We start from the raw sequence: 26,743 nt of genomic DNA on the forward strand, positions 1-26,743 counted from the left end.
AGTATCTTCACTGGAGGCCTAATCACTACTTCATTTCAAAACACAAACCAATTTAGAGTAGCCTCTGACTTGTGTTCATTAGGCTCTAAGGAGGTCAGGTGGAGGCTCGCAGCCTGAGGGTCCTGAAATTCTACCAGTATTTTAAATATTCATAGGTAGGCTATGAGACTTTGAGAGAAAGATAATTCATGCTTTCGTAACCTTCTCAAAGGGCCCCTTGGTCCCCGCAAAAGATTACAAACCTGCTTTTGAATGCATGCATGCCAAGTCACTTCAGTCGTGTGTGACTCTTTGTGACCCTATGGACCATAGCCTACCAAGCTCCTCTGTCCATGGGATTCTCCAGGCAAGAATAACTGGAGTGGGTTGCTATGCCCTCCTCCAGGGTATCTTCCCAACGCAGGAATCAAACTCGTTTCTCTTATGTCTACCTGTATTGGCAGGCGGGATCCTTACCTCTAGTGCCACCTGGGAAGCTCCGTGCTTTTGATAGCAAATAAAAGTGAGAGATTTCTGAAACATTTGGAAATTACAATCTTTTGATGTTCAGCTAGATCTTGACTAGACTATGAGTTATTTGAAAGATTTACTATTCTGAATTCCCTGGTCTACAATGTTATTTCTCAGGAAATCATTCATGCTGTAAAACTGAGTATCAAAACTGAATAAAATAGCCTAATATCTGTGTCCCTAACGACTGCATGTCTTCTTTACAAATTTACTAATGAATTCCTTTAGAAAATACCAAACTTAAATCCTTCTTATCTAATTTAGAAAAGTGATAACTGTTCCTGTGATATTGAAATGGAAGCACAATTTGTCTTTTTTTTACACATATAAAAAGGATATGGGGAGGAAGAGAGGATACTGTAATATTTCCATAGAAAAGGTTTTCCACAGAAATTCTCAAGTTTAAAAACTTTGTATTGAAGTTTTTTTATAAGAAATATATCTTCAAAGATTTAAATCTTGGATTAAAATTTCCCTCTTAATTAAAACTTGGGAGAATATGAATTTGACTCAAATTTATGAAACATGAAGGGGGAAAGCATGCTATTTAAAAATTTTAAGTGTATACAACATGCTTTTTATTTTGTTTTCTAAGTTTGTCAGCTTTATTTTTTCTTGGCACATTCAAGGATTCTGCTTTTTCACAATTTGGGCTGTGTGCCATGAAAAAAGATGAGCTAATTCTAAAAGCAGCCACTGTCTATGAAGAAAGACTACTTTTCAAATGGGCCAACATGTATTCCTTAGCACACAAAGATACATGAATATGCATTTAAAGCAAAAGGCATTCTACATTGTGAATATATAATACACAAAGCTCTGCTTTATGCATTTACTTATGAACTCACAATTTTCTAATATATATCCACAGACCACATCTTAACAACTCTAGGCAAGCCATTATAGTGCACTTTTCATTTGTCAGATGGAATATATGAAGAGAATACAGAAACTAACTGTGGCAGGTACACTGATAAGCCTCCATACTCTGGGGATTTCATTTTTATTTTTTTAAGTAATAGTAAAAAAAGAAGAAAAAAGCAGTAGAGAACTTATTGAAAGGTAAAACCTTATAAAGACCTTTCTGAAGGAAATGTCTCAGAGGTTATGTTAAGGCTATTGGAAACTCCAAAAATTCAAGTGAGGTTACTGATCAAAAATAAAATAAAACATTCAGGTCACCATAACTATCAGCTCGAGTTTTGGAAATGACCCCAGAATTCTACATTGAAGGCCTTTCAGTGGTCTTTATTAGCTCTGGTGGTGCTTGGTGGAAATGGTCAGGGCTTTAGGGGCATTAATATGGCCTCATGAATATTAGGTACCTGTAGTTTCCATAGGTTTTTTAAGGGAGAGGGTGGGAGGAGCCTTACTCTGGTTTCAAGCAGTTCAGGACCACAATATAGGAAGGAGTCATCTCCTCACTACCCTCTAGTGGGGTGAAATCCTGAAACTGCCCTGGAAGATAACAGAGCCCTTGGCAGACCAAGATCAGTGGTATTGGGAACTGGCAGCTTAATGCCTTTCACTGAAAGAAGAAAAAAATGAGTCAGGGAGCATCTGTACAAAGGGAAAACTTATTTGCCACATAACTTTAAATAGACTCAGTGAGTGCCCCCTCCTCAACCATTATGGAAAAAGTTGAGGGACCAACATACAGTTAAGCTACTTAAATTGCAGTAACTTAGGATGTAATTATGCAATAAGATAGGATAAAAGCTCTAATCCTTAAACATCAAACACTGCATTAAATGGTTTAAAGGAACAACCTGCTTTGAGCTGTGCTCAATCCGTGCAAGGATTATACAATCTCAGTGCTCTAGCTAAATTCCTAATGTTTACCTAATGTACTGGTAAGCCTCCCATAGAAGATGGGTCTCTTGGATTTATACTGAAATATAACCTTTTCCCTCCCCTATCATATACAGCAGAGCTTACTCTTCAGGCAGGAGCCCAGAAAGCTTGAATCAGGCACCAGAGCCTGAATTTTCCGATGGCAGCAACGGTTATGATTCTCTTCTCACTGTGATCACCCTTGACGAGAGAGGATGCTAACTACAACTCTGGAAACTGGCGTCCTGAACACGCTTTTGAAGATACACCACAGAAAAAGACAAAAACCGTAACACAGAGTCAGTGGTTTATAAAAGTATTCAGGTAACCACATTCCACAGGTAATTTTTGTTCTTCATCTATTCTTCTCACTTGGGCAGAGATGGAGGCAGGGAGCAAAATAGCAGTAAGGCAGCCCAGAGCTAGCTGAGGAATGACTCGTGATGAATGAAAGCGGCAGCAGGGCTATCCAAACATAACCTCAAAACATTCAGATATTGCTAAAAAGCCTCTGTGAGTCTTTCTAAAATGCCTCAAGGAATGACGCTCATGGGAGAGTGATATTTTATAAATCAAATATCTCTCTGTGTGTGCCTGTGTAATATTATGCCTGTGCATAATAATATATGCACATCTGCATATATACCTGTATGGCACACACATTCACTGAAGAGGAAACAGGCTGGCAATTAATCTGGAACACAAATGACATGGTTACACATAGATCATAATTTCTAAACACAATGTTAGTAAAACAAAATTTATTTGTAAAACAGGACCTGTTATATAAAATGGCACACAATCCAGTTATACAAAAATACAAAATTTCTTTCTGATTACAGTTCTAGTTGCAAATGATAATTAGAAAGCATTCCTGGTGGCTTCCAAATAGCTGAGATTGCGAGCATACGGAAGAGGGAGCAGCAAGAGTCCATGGTGCTGGGATGTCCAAACGAGCAGAACCTAATTTCCAAATTCAAGACTTCCAGCAGGTCACTTTGGAGGGACACCTCCTAAAATAACTAGCGCCTGGAATGTCTTCTGTTTTGATACCCATCTTCTAGACTCTTGCCAACCCTAAATTTAGTTCCCAATGTTTCTTAATGTCCATAATCTGTGTGGCTATGAAAGAGAAGGTATGCTGAATTTTCTTACATGATTTGCTCTCTCACCTATTTGGATGATGATTAGTTACATGATTATATTTATTCCATTTCAAATGATATAAAAGAGTACAATGATACCGTTTAGTGACATCAGATGTTAGATGTTAACTTCTGGAGAATTATTGTTTCAATTAGCTACTCTCATAATGTTCTTTTCTGTGATCTTGCCAAGACATGAGCTCTTGTTTCTTTTTTTTTTTTTTTAATTTCAGACTCTTATTGCAAATATTCTGAAAAATCAGAAATATTACGAGCTTTGAAAAGAAACCAAGGCATTTAGCAAATTTTAGCCTAGCTAAAGAACACAGATACTTAAAAAAAAAATACAATTTACCTTTTGCAGCAATTTAAAGGTCCAACCCTTTGAAAGGAAGCACATTAGCAAACAGCTGCTTATTAAGCCCTAGTGACATTAATTGTATGCATTTCCATAATACCGGTCTAATTCATTTTCTAATTCTGGTAGGAGGCAATGCTTTCTTTCAAAAGATTCTCCTTCCATGGAATGATAAAATGCTGAGGCTTTTCTTTTTTTTTTTTGTACAGAGCCTGTATTTAGTGCAATAAGTTTAAAAAATCTGCTCTGAAATATTTACTTTACATTAACAAAAATAGCTTTTTTTAAAAAAATTGTAACAAAAAGGAGTTATCGCATAAACAGATCATGAATTATTCTTAGCAAATTACACTTTTTTTTTCTTAAAGCATTCACCATTACAATAAGCAGAACAATGGAATATTAGCCATTCATATCTGGTAAGCTTCAGGAATTAAAAAACCCCCCCAAACCCAAAACCCATCCCCAAACACAAAGAACGTTCAACACTTGAGGATCAAAACGTTAACCAATTCTTCAGTTAAACATTGTAGAATTCTGGATACTCAATGAATTGCCAAGAAGAGGAGCACCTGCCAGTATGTTTTTAAGATTTTACAGCAAGCATTTGAATAAAACGGCTGGCCGTTTAGCTCTAAGCCACTAGGGTTCCTCTGAAGCAGAAGCCCAAGCACTGGAATTTTCAACGCTTTGTGTTCTCCCTTTTTTATTCCTCCCAGCATTATTTACTTTGCAAATCGATACACAGAAACTTAAAGGCTAAACTTGCTGGGTGCCCCAGCTTCCTTTCAAATCAGGCACACGAATGTGTGGAGGATGCTACTAACATCAAAAGAAAGAAAGACAAAATGTAAGAAAAAAGTTTGCATAAGAAAGATTATCTACCCTTTTCTTTTTTACCTACTCTCTTTATAGAAGCATTAGGGTAAACTACAAATACCTGAGGAGTTGGTTACTTTTTAATGTTGGCTGACAAATGCATGAGCTATTATGAAAAATGCCCAAATTGGGTCCACTTGTATGTTTCTAAAAGGAAAATGACATGGCTTCTTTGATTGGGGAAAACTGATTGGACTAAGTCCTTATTAACCTGAAAGCATATGCCTAGTCTCATCCCACTAGGACTTATGCATCAGTAAAATAAGGTCTTGATTTTATGCACACATCAGGGAAATCACCCCTGAATAAACTTTAGACAGAGGATTCAGTACAATAATTTTACCTAATTTAAATAACTAAAGTTAAAATCTCCTCTAAGTTATTAAAAATGTTAATCAGATATGAATCTTAACATTTCCATTAAGACAATTACAGTTGAAAACATTAAATGATGGCAGTTGCCTTGTAAAAGCCACCCGTATGAAAGGAGTACATGTTTGACAAAAATAAGCATAAAAAAGGTATTAAATCCCTGTTCCTTTTCTCTGATTTTGGCTGATTATGTGTGTGTGTGTATATACGTATACATATATATACACACATACATATACATATATACACACACCCACACACACAAATACATAGTTATGTGTATATATTGTTTTGGAATGTCAATGGGTTCCATAACGATCAGCTAGGTTCAAGCAGAACTTGCTCCCGAAGCCTAGAAAACAAAGTCATACAGAGTATAATCTTAGACAGTTATCATTAAAAGGAGATCATGAATGATGTTACAAATACACAGATGGTCACAAACGGCAATAAAGCAAAATGGATTGAGAATCCCTCTTCCCTAAACCTAAATTCCAGGGGCTGAAATTCCTGTTGAAATTCACATTTCCCTCTGGGTCATCTTTAACATAGGCAGAGAATTCATCTCTAGTTTACACTGCTCTAGTGCCCAGGTTTTTTCCTCCATTTCCTCTGTAAGATTCTTCTGTATGACAAAAAGCAAAAGGCCAGAATATCTTTTTCTTAAACGTTATATTTGGTAAATTTTTCTAAAATAATTTTCAAAGATGTATAGAAACACCTTACAAACCTTCAAAGTTTCCTTAACTAGTGAGGCTCTCTCTCAAATAAAAAAGTCTTAAGAGGAAAATTGGAAGTACTTATATTTAGTTCAGTGATTCCCTGTCAAAAGTAAATATTCAAATCTTAGATTTCCACACATTATTTTATAGGAAAAAAACCTCCTATATTAAACTATTGCATTAAAGAGAAACACAGTGAACTCAAACAGCCAGTGTTTCTATAGATGATGGTCTGTTAACAGAACTTTCATCTAAGGGAACAACATGTGAATTAAACCAAGCAAATACAAACAAGCAATCCTAAATTCAACCAAGTCCCAAACTGTAGGAGGGAATTTCTCAGGTAATTCTTTAGGGACATACACAAGATGCTGGAGGTAGTTGAGGTCAACTCTTACCATGCGTACTACAAAAGATGAGAAGGAGAGGTACTGATGAAAGATTTAAAAGTTAAAAGATTCAACTACGCTGTGAACAACAATTCACACTTCTCTCACAGGGACTTTCTGAACCACTTAAAATATAATTCTTACAGATCAAATGCTACTGTGTACAAAGCACCAGAAAAACAATGCACATAAAAGATGTATTTGGATACACAGCAGAGGGCTTTGTCATTAATCTGCAAGCAGTGAACCAATGAACAACACAAAATAAAAGCAGAATGAAGAATTTAATGCAGTTTCTGAATTAAGGGAAATTAATTCAAAACTGAAAGTAATATTAGGGGGAAGAAACCCTTTCTACATTTTTGGCTTCTAGTAGAATGCCACATAATGTAGGCAATTCTCCTAGTACTAATACCTATGATTGAGGGGTCTAGGTAAGAGAAAATATATTTGTATTCTGGTATGCCACAAGTCAGCTATCTTTCCCCCAAGAATAATACAAAAATACCTGCTAACTTATGGTCAGAGTAGCTAGTCCTAAACTTCTAATTATTTCTCCCTTTCTTTAAATGCTTATCACTGAAGAATGATTTAATGTAAGCTTCAACCACTGAAAAGAGAGAAAAGAGGGGAGAGTAGTTTACATTTTAAGATTGTATATGCCTTTTAAAAGTTTCAGGTTTGAAACCTTATTTTATGAAGAATTAGGACAACCAAGCAGTGGCAAGGAGGAAGCCTTCCTCATTTTTCCAGACCACCTTGGAGTTGGCAGAATTTTCACTTCAACCCCCCCAGGCTCCGTGAAATTAAGGGGATGCAGAAAGAAAAGGTAGGAAGTTGAGGATCCTAACAGGAAAAACTGGTGATTAGCGCCCCTTCCCTGTTCATCTAGTTCTGACTGATGCACACTTAAAACTAAGAGTTTATTTGGCCATTCTAGATCTTTTTATTTATGATTAGAGCAACCTGTGTCTTGGGACTATAAGTGTTGAAGTTTTGATTTTATCATTATCAGTGCTATTAAGAGCAACATTGAAACAGATGGGGTTATAGAGAAGAGTTTATGTCTAAAGATTCTGTTGAGGTTTTAATGCAGGTTGAATATGCAATTATTTTCTATAAACATGTACCTCTGCCATGAACCCATCTCCTCTATTCCTACATACTTAAATAGACTTGTTTTAAACTATCTAATTCTTAAATTAGAGACTTATAACTCAAACCATTTATTAAAGTATAAAGAAGAAAGACAAAAGAATCCTTACCTTACCTTTCTTGGGACATTATATGCAATTAGAAGGCATGTTATTTTAAATTAACTGTTTTAAGGATGTAGGCAATTATATAATATTTTGAAATAAACATGCTATTTAAGAAGAGTACATTTGTAATACAAGCAGTAATTAGACCAATATAGCTAAAGACATCTGTCATTATGCAGTGGTAAGAATATGTGTGGGAAAAGCTACTCAGGATTCTCTTCCACTGGTTAACTTTAAGTTGCTTTTTTCAAATGAAAAGAGTGGTTATATATATCACTGGCCAGAGATAATTTATCTTTCTCACAATTAAGCTGAGGCTGGAGAAGACCAGATTTTCTTACTGAGTGGGAATGTGGGTGTGGATGGAAATAGCCTTGTTTGCTACTGAAAAATCACTTAAGAAACAAAGAAAGTACAGTCCAGGCAACAGAAGAAAAAGTCAGCAAGGGGGAGAAGACAGCAACATAAACAAACCAATATTAAAAAGGGAAGAAATATGAATTTCAGCAAGTTGAAAGGAATTGCTATCATCACTTCTAAAATGATAAGTATTAAACTGTCAGTTCAAGTGCACAACCAAATGTTCAGTCCCATGAAAACTAAACTCTGATAGCTAAACACAAAGAAAATGGAAACTGCCAAGTTCACCTCAGGGACAGAGAGATCCCCTACCCCCGCCATGAACACTGTTCCTTTCAGCTTACTTTGAGAGAAGGCGGTCTCAGCTGTGACAAGAATTCCGCCATCCAAGTGATGGGTAAACACACAAACAGAAAGAGCAGCATGTCCTGCGTGATACAGATCACAACAGCTTCTCCTGAACAAGTGCAGTCAGTGAAGAGAGAGAGAGAGAGGAAGAGAAAGTGAAACTCCTGGAGGGCAGCTGCCTCCTCATCACCACCTACCATCGGTTTTAGCTCTCTGGCATCAGCAACGCCTCCCTTACCAGCTTCCTTCATTGCTTTTCTACTGTTTTCCACAAACTCCTGAAAAACAGGGACCAGATTACATAAATTCTTAGGTCCTTTCAGACTTTAGATGGTAGATGATTTCTAAAGAATATTGACATGTTTGACTCAGTAATGGTAAATGGATGGCCTAAAAAAAACCAGCAATAAATAATGTTTGGTACCATACACAAGAATGGCTCAGTTTGAGGGTATGGACTGCAAGCTGTTGATATAAAATCTTTTTGCCCACCATTCCTCGTGACAATCTTACTTAGACTCAAAGAGATGTTTAGTTATCTGGAAGAGAAAATAACTCTTGTTTTTTAGAAAAGACTATTTTCTCACCCTTAGAATATTATTTGTTATTTTACCTTTTTCCATATCAAGGCTAAATAAATGAAACAAGAACATTTTATTCCATTAAGCCCCCTCTTTAAAATAACCCTAGGAGGTAAAAGAAAGCATTCACACTACTTAGCATACTATACTATTTTTACCAAGGCATAAATAAGCTACTTAAAAAAATTGTCTATATGGCCTTGAAATTATTCCATAAAGCAGGAAGACAGGGAGTAACAACAAGAAACAGCTGGTCAGAACCAGTTAAAATGGGATTATGCCCCAAAGGAAACACTTTTATCCTGTCAAAGTTTATGGAGCACTTCCTCATTCAATATCCTCATCATTCTTACAGACAAAACTAAAATGAGAAAAACTATATCTTTCACTCTGTTTTTCATCAGTGGCTTAAAGAACAAAACAAATCCCTCCTTCTAAATGCCTTAATCACAAGAGAGATGTATTGCTCTTAAATCAAGTTCAATGATGAGAATAATCAGGATTATAACGGAGATTATGAAAATGTCCAAAATGTAGCTGGTGACGTTCTTAATAACAGAGATAATGAGTACCAAATAGGTCAGTTGAATCATTTGGAATTTTTGAGATTGAAAAAAAAATCTAGCTTATTTATTAATAAATTTATTTTAGATTTAACTGGATAAACCATATTAATGGAAGATGTTTTGCTATCTCAATGTCTAGTGTTTAATCTTCAATACTATTCATTCTTGAGATAGGACTATTTCACAGATTATTATTAAAAAGCATTTTTAATTTGGTAGCATTTAACATAGATCCTAGTATTTAAATCATTTTAATATGGTTTCCAAATTTTTTAAAACATTTAATTGAGGTTCTAATATAGGGAAGCTGTAGAGGCTATGTAACTACAAAGAATATGTTATCTTTGTAAAGGTTTGGATCTTGACTAATGGAAAACAATACAATCTACCAGTCATGGGTCTGATAATCTGTATTCATTACAAAACATCTTCAATTTGGCTTGGCATATGAGTTTTAACAGGTTGACAGCAATAATATTTAGAAAAGTGGTGGATGGAGAAATACAGGTAGACACTACAACCCAGGAAATAAAACTTTTCATCTTTGAATCCTGATTTAGAAAAGGCACTTAGAACGTGAGTGGTCCAACATTGCAGTCTCAAGGGCTAAAAACGCCTATTTAAATTCATCTAACGGCAGAGACGAGGAGAGCAGTATGGAACCATGTGAACTCAGGACTCTCAGTGGGATACTGCTCTAGCTAGGTGGATTCAAATGGTCTCATTCATGCCAAATGGGTCTTCTTCCCTGACTTCCCCAAGACTAGCCTCATTCATGAGTGCTACAGATTAATTCTGAATTACTCAGTTGTATATAATGGGAATTAAACATAGAGAATGTTCTACAACATTTATATTAGTGTTTTTGATCCTTAAAGCAGTAGAGGGCATTTGAAGTACTTACCATCAGTACTTTATCCATATAAAATTCTCTGCCTGGGCTCCCATCATTGTATTTTGTATCAACGGCAAAACACAAGAATAAAACATCCACTACCATCTCATAAATGGACAGGAAGCAATGGGCGACCAGGAAAGCAAAGAGGCAGACGATGATCAGAGGCAGCACCCACACTGTGTAATCTTGTTGGTAGTTGAGCAGCATAACCCCAGCCAGACCTGTGCTGCAGACGATCAGCACCTGAAACGGGGAAAACAGAGACCATACTTAGTAACCTGCTGCAGAAAACCTCTATTTCTTCATCATCTGCAGACTTACAGTCCTCTTTACTCTTCAGAAATGATGGCTGTATGAATTCATGCCACCTCAACTTAGAAAGTGCAATCCATAGATACGCATATACATGTGTATCAAGTAACATAAAACATCATCCATGTTGACAATAAAAATAATCAAGTTTTCCAAATGGTATGCTTGTTCCCTAAGACTTCACTTTTTTAGCACCTGTGGCAATCTCTAAGAGAAATGTATACCTATCTTGGAAAAAAAAATTATACACACTCTTAGCATGCAGAAGAAAACTACTGACATTGCAGGGTATTGCTGTGTATTTTTTTCTAAGCATTTTTACATATATGAAATGGTATTATATAAGCAAATCATTAAAAGCTCTTCATTAATATTTATATATAATACATGCTTCTTAAGTACATATTCAGCTACACTGTTTTCATTCTGTGGGTGGTTTAAAATTTGTTTAACCATTCTCCTACATTTGGAGACATTGTTTTCAGATATAAATAATGCTGTAACCTAACATCTCTGAGAGCTTTCTCTTTGTCTCATATTTTATTTCCCATAGAACATGTCGTATGTTTAAGACAATTTGCTATGAAGTGTTGATTTGGACTATTTGTGAAGAAAGAGGTTGCCAAACACATTTATGCTGTAAAAATAAAAAGAAATAGCCATTTGCTCACTGTCAAGAACCACCTACTCTGATGCTTCATCACCACACATGCAGCACTTTAAATTTTCTGTGGTCTGTTTAATATATTTTATTTCAGTTTTTCAATAACCCTATGAATGGCTTATAGCGAACATTATCACCCTTGTATTATAGATTGGGAAACATTCGTAGAGAGCCTAGCCGGCCTGCCCAAGGCCACAGAATAGAATAAAGAGCAGATACCACTCAAAAAATAGTCTTGTGATGACAACACCATTGCTCTTTCCAGGTAAACATTCAGCAAATACTTGGATACTGATACATTACAGTAATAGGTACACTGAATACTAGTGGCACTCTTGCCCAGCCCTTTACCTGGCCTAGCATCAAGCTGTAAACAACAAAGAAAAAGAAAGAGGCCTCAAGAACCGCAGCAGCCTTTCCTTGCCCAGGGTTGAAGCCAAGAGACTGGGAATTCTTTTGTCTTTCCCCTACTGTCTGTCAACACCAAAGCATCTCTCAGTCACCGTTATCTTAACCAGGAATTATAATGCATCAGAGGATATACTGGTTAAGCAACAAACTGTTCCCTCTCTCAGATGATTTTAGGGAGCAAAGCTGGGTCTGCTCCCCTCCCATCATTTTTGTGGCAATACATTTATGAATCTTCTCTCATGATGAGTTATTTCTGGGGTAATGTCCACAAACAGCTAACTAGGCCCGTTTTCTTTCACTCTTCTGGTTTCAGTTTTTTTTTGGTTTCAATTTTAGAGTGAGTTATTTCTTACCCTCTTCAATGTTTTTACATCTACCTGATGGGAGAACTGAGCTGCTTTATGCTCTCTCTATGCCACTAAAAGTTAAACCACATTTGAATGTTAAAGTCAATAACAGGCAGAAGATGTGGCTCAGACAAAGCGGATGTTGAGACAAAAGCTGTTAAGGTAGAATACTGTCACATGAGAAACAACTATGAAAATCAGTGATATTTAGCTTAAAAAGTCAAAGAAATGTAATAACTACTCCCTAGTATAATGAAAGGGCATCATGCATCCATTCAAGCAGAGGATACATTAGTGGTTATCAAATTATCAGATGGGCTAGGAATCACTTGGGGAGTTTGTGAATAAAATACAGATTCTCAAGCCTTGCCCCCAGAGAGTCTTATTGGTTGGATTTAAGATGAAGTCAGCAATATTCATTTTAAAAGTACCCCCAGTGAGTCTTAGAAAGTCCACAGCCTACAAGTAGTATGGCTCTATATACCTGGTGGGTGTCCTCCATGGTGAGTTCACATAGCCAAGGGAGTGTTCAAGAGAATCACTTGGGACTTCCACATATATTTCTCATATGCTAAAAATTTATTTTTTATTAAAAGCTATACATATATCATAAATAAATAAATATATTGGGGAAGTGTGCTCAAAATTTTTAATAGATATGTAATTTTAAAAGTTTAGACAATCTTATAATAAAGGATAAGTTCTCAGCAAATCAGGGTAGAATGTGAGAAGCAGGAAGAAAGGATACTAGTTTTGGAGTCAGAAAGATATAAGATTGAATCTGAGTTAGTACTTTTTAGTTTTGTGACTAAGCAAGTTCATTTAACTTTTCTGAACCTATTTATCCATCTTTAAAAGAGATACAATATGACATACACCCCGTAACTGTTAAAATAAGCATTCTGAAAGCATTTTACATCTTGACTGGCTATCTTAGTTTCTTCCTTTTTTCGGTCATCAATCTTGGATTTATGATGCCTTTTCTCCCATGAAACCCATGTTTTCAAAGATTTTGTTTACCAATAAAATAGCATCTATAAGTAATAATTTAATTTTCACTTTTTAATTGAATGAACTCAGATTAAACTGTCAACTAGGACAAAGTAGTGTCACAAAAAGTATTATCAAATAGACATAAAATAATTTCATACTGAAGCAAAGAAACTTAAGATTTGAGGGATTTTTGGGGTATAGTTTTTTTGGTATAAATATGCAATATTTATTCGACTTTAAAATGTTGAAATATAGCTTCTACATCTTTATTCTTAACCTTTGAGGACCCTATAGGCCAGCAATCATAGGTCATAAGCCACTAAACTAGAGGAGCTAGGGTCTCATCTAAATCTAATTTTCCATTCCATAAAATCATTGGGGCTTCATAGAAACAAAATCCATGACACTATTTTTTGTTTTCTTTCTAAAATCAAGGTTCTGAAAATTAAATTTTAAATTTTTAAATAATTATAGATTAATGTGAAATAGTATAAAAGTAACACAGAACGAACCCCATGTACCCTTTACCCAGTTCCCTTCAATGATAACACTTTGCAAAATTATACTGACAGTAGTGAATACAAAGTCACAACCTAGGTATTGACACCGGTACAGTAAAGATAGCGAACATACCCATCATCACAAGCCTCCTTCACTTTAATTTTTTATAGCTATCCTTACTTCCCTTCACCCCATCACTAACTGGGCAACCACATATATAGTCTCCATTTTTATTATGTCATTTTAAGAAAGTTGTATAAATGGAATCATACAAGACTTAATCTTCTGGGATTGGCATTTTTTACTCAGCATAATTCCCTCAAGATTCATCCAAGCTGTTGAATGCACTAATAATTTGTTCCTAACACTTTTATGTTTATTATGATCTATCTAGTTGAACTATCTGACCAAAAACTATTTCTGCATACTAGTAGTTATTAATTTCATTCATTTCAGTTAATTTCATTAACTGTAACAAAAGAAACTCTTTAAAAGATTTATTGTATTTTGTGATCAGAAGTATATTTTTGAAAAAGGAAAACAACCAAAAAAAGAAAAAGGAAAACAAGAAATTCATTTTAGTACGTTAGAAACCCAAAAGTTTTTTTTTTCCTCTTATCTTTTTCCTTTTTTTGATTTGTCAGTTTAAAAACTGTTTATCTTTCATGGTTTTAGGTCTCTTTGTAAATAATGTTAGATATATTATTCAAAATTATACTTTGCTGGAAAGCAACTTGGAAATACATATCAAAAATCCTATTATGTACTTGAACTCATTAATTCTACTTCTACAATTCTGGCCTTAGGACATAAGTATTACTGTGGGCAAGAATTGGTATACAAAAGTTTCACTATAGTACACTTTATAATAGTCAAACATATGAGGAAAGTTCAATAGTAAAAAACAAAACAAAGGCTTTATTAAATAAATGATACAATTGTATAATCACATTTAAGGCATTTTTAATAAAATGAGAAATGGTCATAATATGAAGTGAAAAAAGGGATACAAAACTGTCTTTTCTACCAGATTTTACATTTGCTTTATCGACTAGTATTATAACCAGCATCCAGAAAAGCCCCTGGTACATTACCAGTAGGTACTCTATAAACACTTCTTTAATGACTAAAAGGTTATGAGAAACATAAGAAAAAAACCTAAGAAAAAAAGCCTGTCTTCTTCTTGGAAGACAGGCTTCTGAAAAACTCAAAGCCAATTTTAAAACACTGCATTTTATCATGTATATATTTTTCCATTATAAAAAATGCACAAAACTTTATCATGGTAAAGTGGGAGGAGGGGTTTGGAATCATTCATATTTTCAATACCTGAAAGCAATCATTATTAACATTTTGTGATACTAATTTTCATTTTTTTCTTATGCACATTTTTAAATAGTTCTGTGATAGTCTAGTAGTTTTACTCAGCTTTCCACTTACCATATTATACACAATTATATTATAAACTCTTAATAAAAAAACGTAATTTAGGGAATTCTCTGATGGTCCAGTGGTTAAAACCACAGTGCTTTCACTGTGGAGGGCGCAGGTTCAATCCCTGGCCAGAGAACTAAGATCTTAAAGACTGCATGGCATGGCCAAAAAAAATGAAAAACAAAAAAAAAGGTTTAATAGGCAAATAGTCTGCAGATTATTACTTCCAACTTTTATTGTTAGGCAGTAGACTGCTTATATTTGGTCACTATTATAAATAATGCTGTATTTAGAATTATCTCTAGTAGTTTGGAGAAGGCAATGGCACCCCACTCCAGGACTCTTGCCTGGAAAATCCCATGGACGGAGGAGCCTGGTAGGCTGCAGTCCATGGGGTTGCTAAGAGTCAGACACGACTGAGCGACTTCACTTTCGCTTTTCACTTTCATGCATTGGAGAAGGAAATGGCGACCCACTCCAGTGTTCTTGCCTGGAGAATCCCAGGGACGGGGAGCCTGGTGGGCTGCTGTCTCGGGTCGCACAGAGTTGGACACGACTGAAGTGACTTACCAGCAGCTAGTAATTTACCATCATCAGAATCACTGAATCAAAAGGCTTCAGGGGAAAAAAAAAAAGGCCCAGGGACAAAATTTTTGTCAGTTAAGGCAATTATAGCTCACAGTGATTAAAAACTTTGAAGTCAGACAGATCTGAATCTGAACTCCAGCTCTGCCACATTTGAGTTTTCTAAATTTGGACAACCTACTTAGCTCTCTAAACTTTGGTTTCCTTTGCTATGAAATGAAGATAATAGTAGCTCTCCTTATGGGGTGGAGGGTTGGGGGACCAAATGTAACACTTCACTGCCTAAAGCACTGCCCTCAGTACCTGGTACCCAGTAAGTGTCAAAAACTTTTAAATTGCTCTGTATATTTATATACATATAAATATATATATATATTTTTAAGTTGCTTTTTAGGTACTATGGGTCAATTATAAGTATGTAAAAGATAAACCCAAAATCTGGGGTCTCCCTGAGTTATTCATATAGCACATAAATAACAGTAATGGTTAGTAACAGGATCAGACCTGTATTTAGTTCTTAATAAGAATCAACTCATTTCATTCTTACTATAATAAATTTCTTACTGTATAAACATGACAAAAATCCAGGAGTCATATGTTTAATTACAAATTTTTAAAATAACTATCTGTACAGTTATATAATTCTTCTTAGATGACTGTTGCCTGAGAACTTAAAACTACACAGTGCTATGGGATGAGGGTTAGGGGTGGGAGCGAGGCTCCAGAGGGAGGGGATATATGTATACCTATAGCTGATTCACACTGTTTTATAGCAGAAACCAATACAGCATTGTAAAACAATTATATTCCAATTAAAAATAAATTAAAAAATCTACATAGTGCCAATCAATGCCTTTTAACATCAAATACTTTTTCCCTTTTCCTTTGCAAAGGAAATATGTTTTTTCCTTTAAAAACACAGTGGCTAGAGTAAAAAGTGCTCAATAGTAAGAGAATAGCATTTGATGGAACGGTGGCCATTATGATAATGATGAAATTATTAAGGTTATCAAAGCAATATGAAAAAATACATAATAGAATATGAAGTGAAAAGGCAGAACAAATAGGTATGTATAGTAGGACTGTTATACTATAGAAATATAAGCCTATGAAAAAGAAATATAAATATAAAATATAAAAAAGAAATATAAGCTTATGTATATTTCTATACATAGAAATATAAGCCTATGAAAAACATGGGAGGTAATATAAAAATAAGTTATCAGGTTATCGTGGTAGTATCTTAAATTTTCTGAGTATTTTATGGTTTGAAATATAGATACAATGAACCCCAATTATAATGTTATCTAATATTTTTCAGATTTTAATAGCATAGAATAAAAAGATACTTGAGGACAGTTCACTCTCATTCCCCAACAGTTCTATTTTAAGGAATTTATATATAGTTAACGATAACCATTAATATTCATCAAGAACCTACAATGTCTCAGGCACTATCTTAGGTACTCTAGACATATTAATTAGCCTAATCCTCACAACTCTAGGGGTCTGGCACTACAGTTTCACAGATGGACAGACAGAGGCACAGAGTGGCTATGTACCCTGACTTAGGTCACATAGCTAGTGAGACCAGGATTTTCATCCAGGCAGCCAGGCTTCAGATGCAATGGACCACCACATGGACTGTTTCGTATTTCAAAATATGTCAGGATAATCATGGGCAAATTACTTACCTGTGCTTGTCTCTGATCCCTCATGTGTATCATGAAGTTAATAAATAATAATAGAACTTCCATTACAAATTTGTTAATGAAGATTAAATGAGCGCAATACATGTAAAATACTTAGAAAAATGCCTGATACATATTAAGGGCTCTGTAAGTGCTTGCTTTATATTATGTGACTTTTAGGTTTTTGGTGGGCTACATATGTGTTTTAAATTGAAGAGCAACTATTGCATTATGTGAAAATTTACTGTATGTCTCAGATAATATACTTGGTTTTATTACCTTGCCTAGGAATAACATGAAATCCCCCACCGTGTTGATGGCAGCTACTCGCAAAGCATTCTCCACAAGAATGACAAAGGCATCCTTCGCTGAGGTGCAGAAATTGGTGCTGTTGATAGCTGTGGCTGTGTATGCATTCTGGACAAAAGCAAAAACAATTTTTTATCAGTAAATGTTATCTTTACAATTTAAACTAAGGATAGTTAAAGCATAGCTTGCAAAAAGATTTCACAGTTAAACCCATGGCTTTGGTGAGGTACAGATTTAGATTAAGCACAAGGAAATATAAGACATTAAAAAAAAAAAAAACCAATCTGATATGGTAAAGAGAACTCGGATGGCCTAGTTTCGGTCTTTTAAAAACATTGACATTTATTAAAACACACATAAACCTTTCCAACATCCATTACCTTCTTCCCCGTCTTAGTAAATCAAACCATAATTTAACCTTTCCTAGATACTTTGGGTTCATCACTAGGCATTTCAGTGATGCTTTAAAAGCTACACACACGTATAAAGACACCAGATTGCTGTGCTGTTATATCGGGAACATCTATTTCCTCCTCCTTGGCACTTTCTTCTGTGCTGTCACTTCTCACAGTTCTTGCAGTAGACAGCTCTTTGTTGCTGATTTTATACCCCTCCCTCTGGGGCAGAACATCAAATCCCCTTTGAGGAAACAATGCTTTCTCATTCTCTTGGAGTCTGAGTGAGGTTGACACTACCTCCAGCTCTGGGGGTAAGCTCTGATGGATGTAAGTCAATCAACATGTTTTACCCACAGTGACTGCTTCAGGAATTGGTACATAAATGAATCGGAGTCAGTGAAAGTAAAAGGTTCCCCTGGGCTTCTGGGAAAAAAAGAAGTTTTCTTTCTCTTCTGTAGGTGCTCCTGACAGAGGAGCTCTCTCATGTACCTGGATGCAAGGTGTGAGGATACAAATGACCATGCTTGTCTTGCCAACATAATGGAAAGAGCAGAGAGAGAAACCAGGTACTTACACTTGGTGACAATGTTTACATGGTTAGGGACCAGCCAGATTCTGTACTTTTCAGTTACAGAAGCTAATAAATAGCTAAGAATCTCTCCCCTTCTTCCCACCCCGACCCCCTTAGAGAAGGGGGTCTTCTTGCTCTTTTGGGGGCTAGACTGGACTGGTTTTCTGTCTCCTGTAGTACTGAGTCCCCAGCTGATATATTTTATCCAATTGTACCTGCTTCTGTCTCCCCATGTTTTCTTTGACTAATAGTCACTCTGATTTTTTTTTCTTCTTTTTTCCATTACATTCTAGAATAGCACTGACACTTTCTGGAAAATGTGAATAAGTAACATAACATGAAATATGTTTGAGTCTTAAGAAGGGAAAGTATATGGACTTTGTAATGAAAACTTACAGTCCGGAGCAATTTTTGGTTTAGTGCTGACTTAAGAAATTGTTGGTGAGTCCAAAATATGAAGTTGCAGGAAAAATGCAGAACACAAAGGCATACTTTATACTGTGTTGTCTGTAAAGTTTTAAACACTGAGATCAGAAGAGTCTTTAATTTATGAGTGTTCCAATTGTACGCTTGTTAGTTATTACGAACTGGGTATGAAGATGAGGTTGGAGTCATCAAAAATTTAATTTGCCATTATATGATTAATTTCATTGGTTAAAAATGCAGAACTTTTCAGGGCCAAAGAGAGAGTACTGTACTGAGTAGGTCACTATTTGTGGTTCATAAACTTTATTCAGTACTGGAACAGCAGGAAATAACAGTGCTCTTTGAGAAACACAGTATGATCTTAATACAGGAAATGTCTTCATACAAATTGGCATAACTTGTATGTAGTAGCCCTCAGTGAACAATAGAGTCCAAAATGCAGTACCTGGGTGCAATCTCAAAAATGACAGAATGAACTTGGTTCGCTTCCAAGGCAAACCATTCAATATCACAGTAATCCAAGTCTGTGCCCCAATCACTAATGCCAAAGAAGATAAAGTTGAACGGTTCTATGAAGACCTACAAGGTCTTCTAGAGGTAACACCAAAAAAAGATGTCGTTTTCATCACAGCGGACTGGAATGCAAAAGTAGAAGTCAAGATATACCTGAAGTAATAGACAGTTTGGCCTTGGAGTACAGAATGAAGCAGGGCAAAGGCTAACAGAGTTTTGCCGAGAGAACACACTGGTCATAGCAAACATCCTCTTCCAACAACACATGAGACAACATGGACATCACCAGTTGGTCAGTACTGAAATCAGATGGATTCTATTCTCTGCAGATGAAGATGAAGCTCTATACAGTCAGCAAAAACAAGACTGGGAGCATGACTCAGATCATCAACTCCTTATTGCAAAATTCAGACTTAAATTGAAGAAAGTAGGGAAAACCACCAGGCCATTCAGGTATGACCTAAATCAAATCTGTTATGATTACACAGTGAAAGTGACAAATAGATTCAAAGGATTAGATCTGATACAGAGAGTACCTGAAGAACTATGGACAGAGGTTCATAATACTGTTCAGGAGGTGATCAAAACCATCCCCAAAGAAAAAATGCAAGAAGGCAAAGTCGTTGTCTGGGGAGGCCTTACAAATAGCTGAGAAAAGAAGAGAAGCAAAGGGCAAAGGAGAAAAGGAAAGATATACCCATCTGAATGCAGAGTTCCAAAGAATAGCAAGGAGAAATAAGAAAGCCTACCTCAGTGATAAGTGCAAAGAAATAGAGGAAAGCAATAGGATAGGAAAGACTAGAGATCTCTTCAAGAAAATTAGAGATACCAAGGGAATTTCTCATGCAAAGATGGGCACAATAAAGGACAGAAATGGTATGGACCTAACAGAAGCAGAAGATATTAAGAAGAGGTGGCAAGAATACACAGAAGAGCTATACAAAAAAAAGATATTAATGGCTCAGATAACCACAACAGTGTGATCATTCATCTAGAACCAGACATTTTGGAGTGCAAAGTCAAGTGGGCCTTAGGAAGCATCACCACAAACAAAGCTGGTGGAGGTGATGGAATTCCAGCTGAGCTATTTCAAATCCTCAAAGATGATGCTGTGAAAGTGCTGCACTCAATATGTCAACAAATTTGGAAATCTCCACAGCAGCCACAGGACTGGAAAAGGTCAGTTTTCATTCCAATCCCAAAGAAAGGCAATGCCAAAGAATGTTCAAAGTACCGCACAACCGCACTCATTTCACATGCTAGCAAAGTAATGCTGAAAATTTTCCCAGCTAGGCTTCAACAGTATGTGAACTGAGAACTTCCAAATGTTCAAGCTGGATTTAGAAAAGGCAGAGGAACCAGAGATCAAATTGCCAACAACAGTTGGATCATAGAAAAAGGAAGAGAATTCCAGAAAAACATCTACTTCTGCTTCATCAACTAGGCTATAGCCTTTGACTGTGTGCATAACCATCTATGGAAAATTCTTAAAGACATGGGAATACTAGACCATCTTACCTACTTCCTGAGAAACATGTATGCAGGTCAAGAAGCAACAGTCAGAACCAGACACAGAACAATGGACTAGTAACAAATTGGGAAAAGAGTACATCAAGGCTGTATATTGTCACCCTGCTTATTTAATTTATATGCAGAGAACATCATGAGAAATGCTGGGTTGGATGAAGCATGAGCTGGAATCAAGGCTGCTGGGAGAAACGGCAATAATTTCAGGCATGCAAATGACACCACCCTTTGGCAGAAAGTGAAGAGGAACTAAAGAGCCTCTGGATGAAGGTGAAAGAGGAGAGTGAAAAGCTGGCTTAAAACTCAACATTCAAAAACTAAGATCATGGCATCCAGTGCCATCACTTCATGGCAAATAGATGGGGAAACAATGGCAAAAGTGACAGACTATTTTTTGGGGCTCCAAAATCACTGCAGATGGTGATTGTAGCCATGAAATTCAGACGCTTGCTCTTTGGAAGAAAAGCTATGACCAACCTAGACAGCACATTAAAAAGCAGAAACATTACTTTGTCAACAAAGGTCTATCTAGCCAAGCTATGGTTTTTCCAGTAGTCATTATGGATGAGAGTTGGACTATAAAGCAAGCTGAGCACCAAAGAATTGATGGTTTGAATTGTGGTATTGAAGACTCTTGAGAGTCCCTTGGACTGCAAGGAGATCAAACCAGCCCATCCTAAAGGAAATCAATCCTGAATATTCATCAGAGGGACTGATGCTGAGGCTGAAACTCCAATACTTTTGCCACCCGATGTGAAGAGCCGACTTATTGGAGAAGACCCTGATGTTGGGGAAGATTGAAGGTAGGAGGAGAAGGGGACAACAGAGGTTGGATGGCATCACCGACTCGATGGACATGAGTTTGAGTAAGCTCTGGGAGTTGGTGATGGACAGAGAAGCCTGGTGTACTGCAGTCTAGGGGGTCGCAAAGAGTTGGACACGACTGAGCGACTGAACTGAACTGAAACCGGAAATGAGTGTATGTGGTTTATGTTCAAAAAGGCTGAGAAGGTGGGTTCTCTAGACTGTAAGTGAGGTTGGTGTTGATTCTTAATGTTACTCTAGAGGAGGGGCAAAAAAGTTTTTTGGTAAAAGACCAGATAGTGAATATTTTTGGCTTTGTGGATCATATAGTCTCTGCCACAATTGCTCAGTTCTGCCATCATAACATAAAAACAGCCAAAACAGTTTGTAAATAAATGAACATAGCTGTGTGCCAATGAAACTTACATACTGAAGTACATATTCAGCCCACAGGCAGTAGTTTGAAAACTCTGCCCTAAAATAAATTATTAATGGGGCTTGTTTGGTTGTTTTTATTTGTTTTGGGTTTGTTTTTTGTTATTGTTATTCAGTTTTTAGGTGAGTAAGGAACCAGTGAGAACTGGAAACTACTCTGGGTTCCTTGAGAATAGATCAAGATTGGAAAGTTCTGTATCTGAACTGTTACTGTTACAGTAACTCAAAAGTACAGTCAGTTTATTTTGATGTCATGAGGCTATTTGCAAAATGTTTCAAAAGAAGTTTTATAGAAGATTAGGAAATGTGAACTACTGCAGTTAGGTAATTAACTCTTTTGGTGCCTGCTGTCTTTTAACTGATAGGAAGCCCTGGCCAATGACAGCATAAAGTGGGCAAGCAGCAGATGAGTGCTACCAGGACAACTTAATAGTATGATTTCCTTAAAATATTGTATATATTAGCTTTTGAGGTAAGAGCTGTGAGCATGAGATAGTAATATATTGTGCTGTTGTTCATTCGTTCAGTTGTGTCCGACTCTTTGGTGACCCCATGGACTACAGCACACCAGGCTTCCCTCTCCTTCACAATTTCCTGGAGCTTGTTCAAACTCATGTCCATTGAGTCGGTGATCCCATCCAACCATCTCATCCTCTGTCATCCCCTTCTTCTCCTACCATCAATCTTTCCCAGTATCAGGGTCTTCTCCAGTAAGTTGATAGGGGTAAAATACCCTACCACATTAACTACACATATACTATATATGTATGTACACACACACACACATATAATGAATGTTGATGTAAAAAAGCATCATTATAATGCCTAGAATCAAGGATACTGGATAACCCATTTAAAACAACTGGGCGTTGTCTTAAATCTCACCCCTAAATGAAGACCAATGATACTTAATATGTTGTACTCCCCTTTCCAGTTTGAACATAACTTTCCTTGAAAGAAGAGGCAGAACCGAGAGGATCCACAAAACTCCAATCTCTCTCTTCTGTTATCATCAGGTTAGCTGAGTCTAAGAGCAGGCCCAACGTTCCCAAACTAAACAACAAAAGTTTTTTTTGGCTGCTGTCATTAATTTTCAGAGCTTCACTTTACTTGAGAATTATTCTTCTTCCTCTGCTGCTTCTTTTCTCCCTCCTCCAACCATCTCCACCCATTTGATCTACTTTTAAAGCAAAAGGCTATTTGTAGATATCAAAGGAGGCAGCAGTGATTTCTTTTCTCCATTCCTTGGTTTCCAGGGTTGGATGTGCTCACAGAAATTCAGCCTTCTTGGCAATATTCCTACAGATCTATGCAACTCTTTTATAGTCAACCTAACTGAAAAAAAGTGGGTATTTTATAAACTTTTTCCTACTCCTAAGGCAAGATGAGCTGCATGTGATACACAAAGGTCAAGATGATTTCTTTAGGAAGAAAAATGTGCTAAAGATCATAGCAGGCCATTGAAATTTCCCTCTACTTCCATATCTCTTAATCTAAAGGATTTACACCAGGGTTCTCAAGAAATTCTGAGTCCTTTGTGGCTAATAAGCGTTCTCTGAGCTTTTTGCTGATGACTTAGTTGAGATTTTTAGAGCCCACTCACCTTCTTCCCAGACTGCGTTCCCGATATTGAGCTAAATTGCCCACAGAGAGGCATCAATGATTAACATTTAGCCTGTGCCCAACATCTGCTCAGGCAGGACACAGGCTAAAAGACTCAATTCGCAGAAGCAACATGAAAGATGATCACCATCCAGAAATCTTTTTAAAAGGATGCCTATTAGCCCAAGTGGTCCCTGGTGTGTGTACTTTTGTGTGAAAGGTTATAGTGAAAAAGTACTGGTCCCCAGGCCTGCCTGGCCATAGGTCCCAGAGCACAGAGTCTATACTTTCACACCTTCTTTCTTTTCTTCATTTAAGGACCTAGAAATTCTCTTAAAGTTTAAAATCTTAACATAATAACCCACTTAATAGGGCAAGCTAGATAGCAATGGTAGGAAAAGGGGAACAGATAAGTACAACTTTACATGTGAATCAGTTCAGTTCAGTTCAATTCAGTCGCTCAGTCGTGTCTGACTCTTTGCAACCCCATGAATCACAGCAAGCCAGGCCTCCCTGTCCATCACCAACTCCCGGAGTTTACTCAAACTCATGTCCATCAAGTGGGTGATGCCATCCAGCCATCTCATCCTCTGTCGTCCCCTTCTCCTCCAGCCCTCAATCTTTCTCAGCATCAGGGTCTTTTCCAATGAGTCAGCTCTTTGCATCAGGTAGCCAAAGTACTGGAGTTTCAGCTTCAACATCAGTCCTACCAATCAACACCCAGGACTGATCTCCTTTAGGATGGACTGGTTGGATCTCCTTGCAATCCAAGGGACTCTCAAGAGTCTTCTCCAACACCACAGTTCAAAATCATCAATTCTTCGTTGCTCAGCTTTCTTTATAGTCCAACTCCTACATCCATACATGACCCCTGGAAAAACCATAGCCTTGACTAGATGGACATTTGCTGACAAAGTAATGTTTCTGCTTTTTAATATGCCGTCTAGGTTAGGGGCAACGGTAAACAAAATGATCCCTTTTTTGCATTTTGAGTGAGGGATGGAGGAAGCACAAAGTCTAATCTATACCATATATTTCACTCAGTTTGGTTCTAAACACTCCAACTTTTTAAGGGACATAAGAATTAAAAATATGTTGTAAATCTTAATTTAAATAGACTGCCTAAAAACTACCACTTGTCTCAGTTTAAAACAGGAAACAGTTTCAGCAGAAGGCTGCTTTCAGCAATTTATAGCAGAAAGCTTGAATATTCTCTATAACAAACAATTACTTGTCTTTAAATTGTACAAAAGCATGTATACATTTGACCCTTGAACAACACAGAGGTCAGGGTGCCAACTCTTTCACACAGTTGTCAATTCCCTCTCCTTCTACACCTCTTAGTCTAAAGGATTCAAGCCAGGGTTCTTAAGAAATTCTGAGTCCTTTGTGGCTAATAAGTGTCCTCTGAACTTTCTGCCAACCACTTAAGACTAACTTTATAGTCTCTGTTATCTATGGTTCCTGCAGCCATGGATTCAATCAACAGCAGACTGTGTTGTACTAGAGTATGCAGTATTTATATTTAAAAATTCCTATATAAGTGGACCCCATAATTTTTTTCATCATAAGTTGATTTTACTACATTCACATATTAAACAGTACACCCACTGGTGGCCAATACCATATATTAATGACCAAAACAAGATAAAAAGGGGGTAGCACCCCACTTCCTCAAAAAAGCCCTGCCCCTTCCCTGGACTAATGCACATGCCTCCCCATCCCCATCATTTGCCGCACTCCTCCTCCCTTTAGATTAAATCCCTCTTGCCAGGGTAAGAAGTTCATCTCTGATGGACCCACACAATCTAAAGCTGTTGTTCAAGGGTCAACTGTAGGAAGCAGTGTGTAGTCATGGCACGATCCAGGCAAACTTAGATTTGAAACTTCCTCCACCTCTAGATCATGTGATCTGCTCCAAGGTACCAGACTCAATGTTTTCACATATAAAAGAGAGGAAATGCACCTTCCTTACAGAGTTGGAGAAAGCGATAATATATATAAAGTGCTTAGCGTACTATCAAGGATTTAAGTAGGTGCTCAAAAAATAACTCCCACTCATACTATGTAGAGAAAAGCTTTATAATCTTAAGGGTTTATCAGCTGGAGAACAGATACTCTCCAGTATTAAATATACTATCTTCAAGTAATGTCCAAGTAAACCAAGACCTGAGTAATTCAATGCCCAAAAGAAACAGATTCTAGTTGGAACAATCTTTCTTCTTAAAGTGAATTTTATACTGTTCCATTAGATGTACAATTACTTTCTTGTCACATCAAGATAAGCACCTGCAGAAACAAAAAGCGGTTCACAGTTCACTCTGTTTATCTGCAAAACTCTTAGCATCTATGCTATATATATTTAATGGCCTATTTTTAAAAATCTAAAGCTCTTTTTATTTAAATTGAAGTATAGTTGATTTACAATGTTATGCTAGTTTCAGGTGTAAGCAAAGTGATTCATATATATATATATATATATTCTTTTTCAGATTCTTTTCCCTTTTAGGTTATTACAAAATATCAAGTATAGTTCTCTGTGCTATTCAGTAGGTCCTTGTTGTTTACATATTTTATATATTGTAGTGTGTATATGTTAATCCCAAACTTTCAATTTCTCTCTCCTCCTCTATCCCCTTTGGTAACCGTGTTTGTTTTCCATGTCTGTGGGTCTATTTCTGATTTGTAAATAAGTTCATTTGTATCACTTAAACATTTACTTACATTTGCTTAAGATTCTACATATAAACAATATTATATATTTGCCTTCCTCCATCTGGCTTACTTCACTTATCATGACGATCTCTACATCCATCCATGTTGCTTCATATGGCATTTTTCATCTTTTTTATTATTTCACCTTTCATCTTTTTGAGAAATGCTCCATTGTGTGTATGTGTGTATATATATGCAAACACACCACATCTTCTTTATCCATTCATAAAGCTGTTTTTTGAAGCCAGCTGTATTTTCCATTGTTTGGCACATAGTTGGGGA

General features: G+C 36.5%; 1 protein-coding gene across 3 annotated transcripts in view; it reads right to left on the bottom strand.

The window, feature by feature from the left end:
- Nucleotides 1-26,743, bottom strand: part of SLC44A1 (solute carrier family 44 member 1) — a 212,292-nt gene that overhangs the window by 46,472 nt on the left and 139,077 nt on the right. Inside the window, exons 13-16 of one of the 3 annotated variants that reach the window (XM_061163488.1) lie at nucleotides 17,441-17,578; nucleotides 10,230-10,466; nucleotides 8,376-8,456; nucleotides 3,090-5,449 (exon numbers count right to left, since the gene is read on the bottom strand). In XM_061163488.1, the coding sequence (XP_061019471.1) occupies nucleotides 5,426-5,449; nucleotides 8,376-8,456; nucleotides 10,230-10,466; nucleotides 17,441-17,578 (480 nt within the window). In that variant the 3' untranslated portion in view covers nucleotides 3,090-5,425. Of the gene's footprint in view, nucleotides 1-3,089; nucleotides 5,450-5,493; nucleotides 8,457-10,229; nucleotides 10,467-17,440; nucleotides 17,579-26,743 lie in introns of those variants that run through there. The other 2 variants (XM_061163489.1, XM_061163487.1) reach the window with 2 other exon arrangements.

This window comes from Dama dama, chromosome 16 (assembly GCF_033118175.1).
Source record: "Dama dama isolate Ldn47 chromosome 16, ASM3311817v1, whole genome shotgun sequence".
NCBI lineage: Eukaryota > Metazoa > Chordata > Mammalia > Artiodactyla > Cervidae > Dama > Dama dama.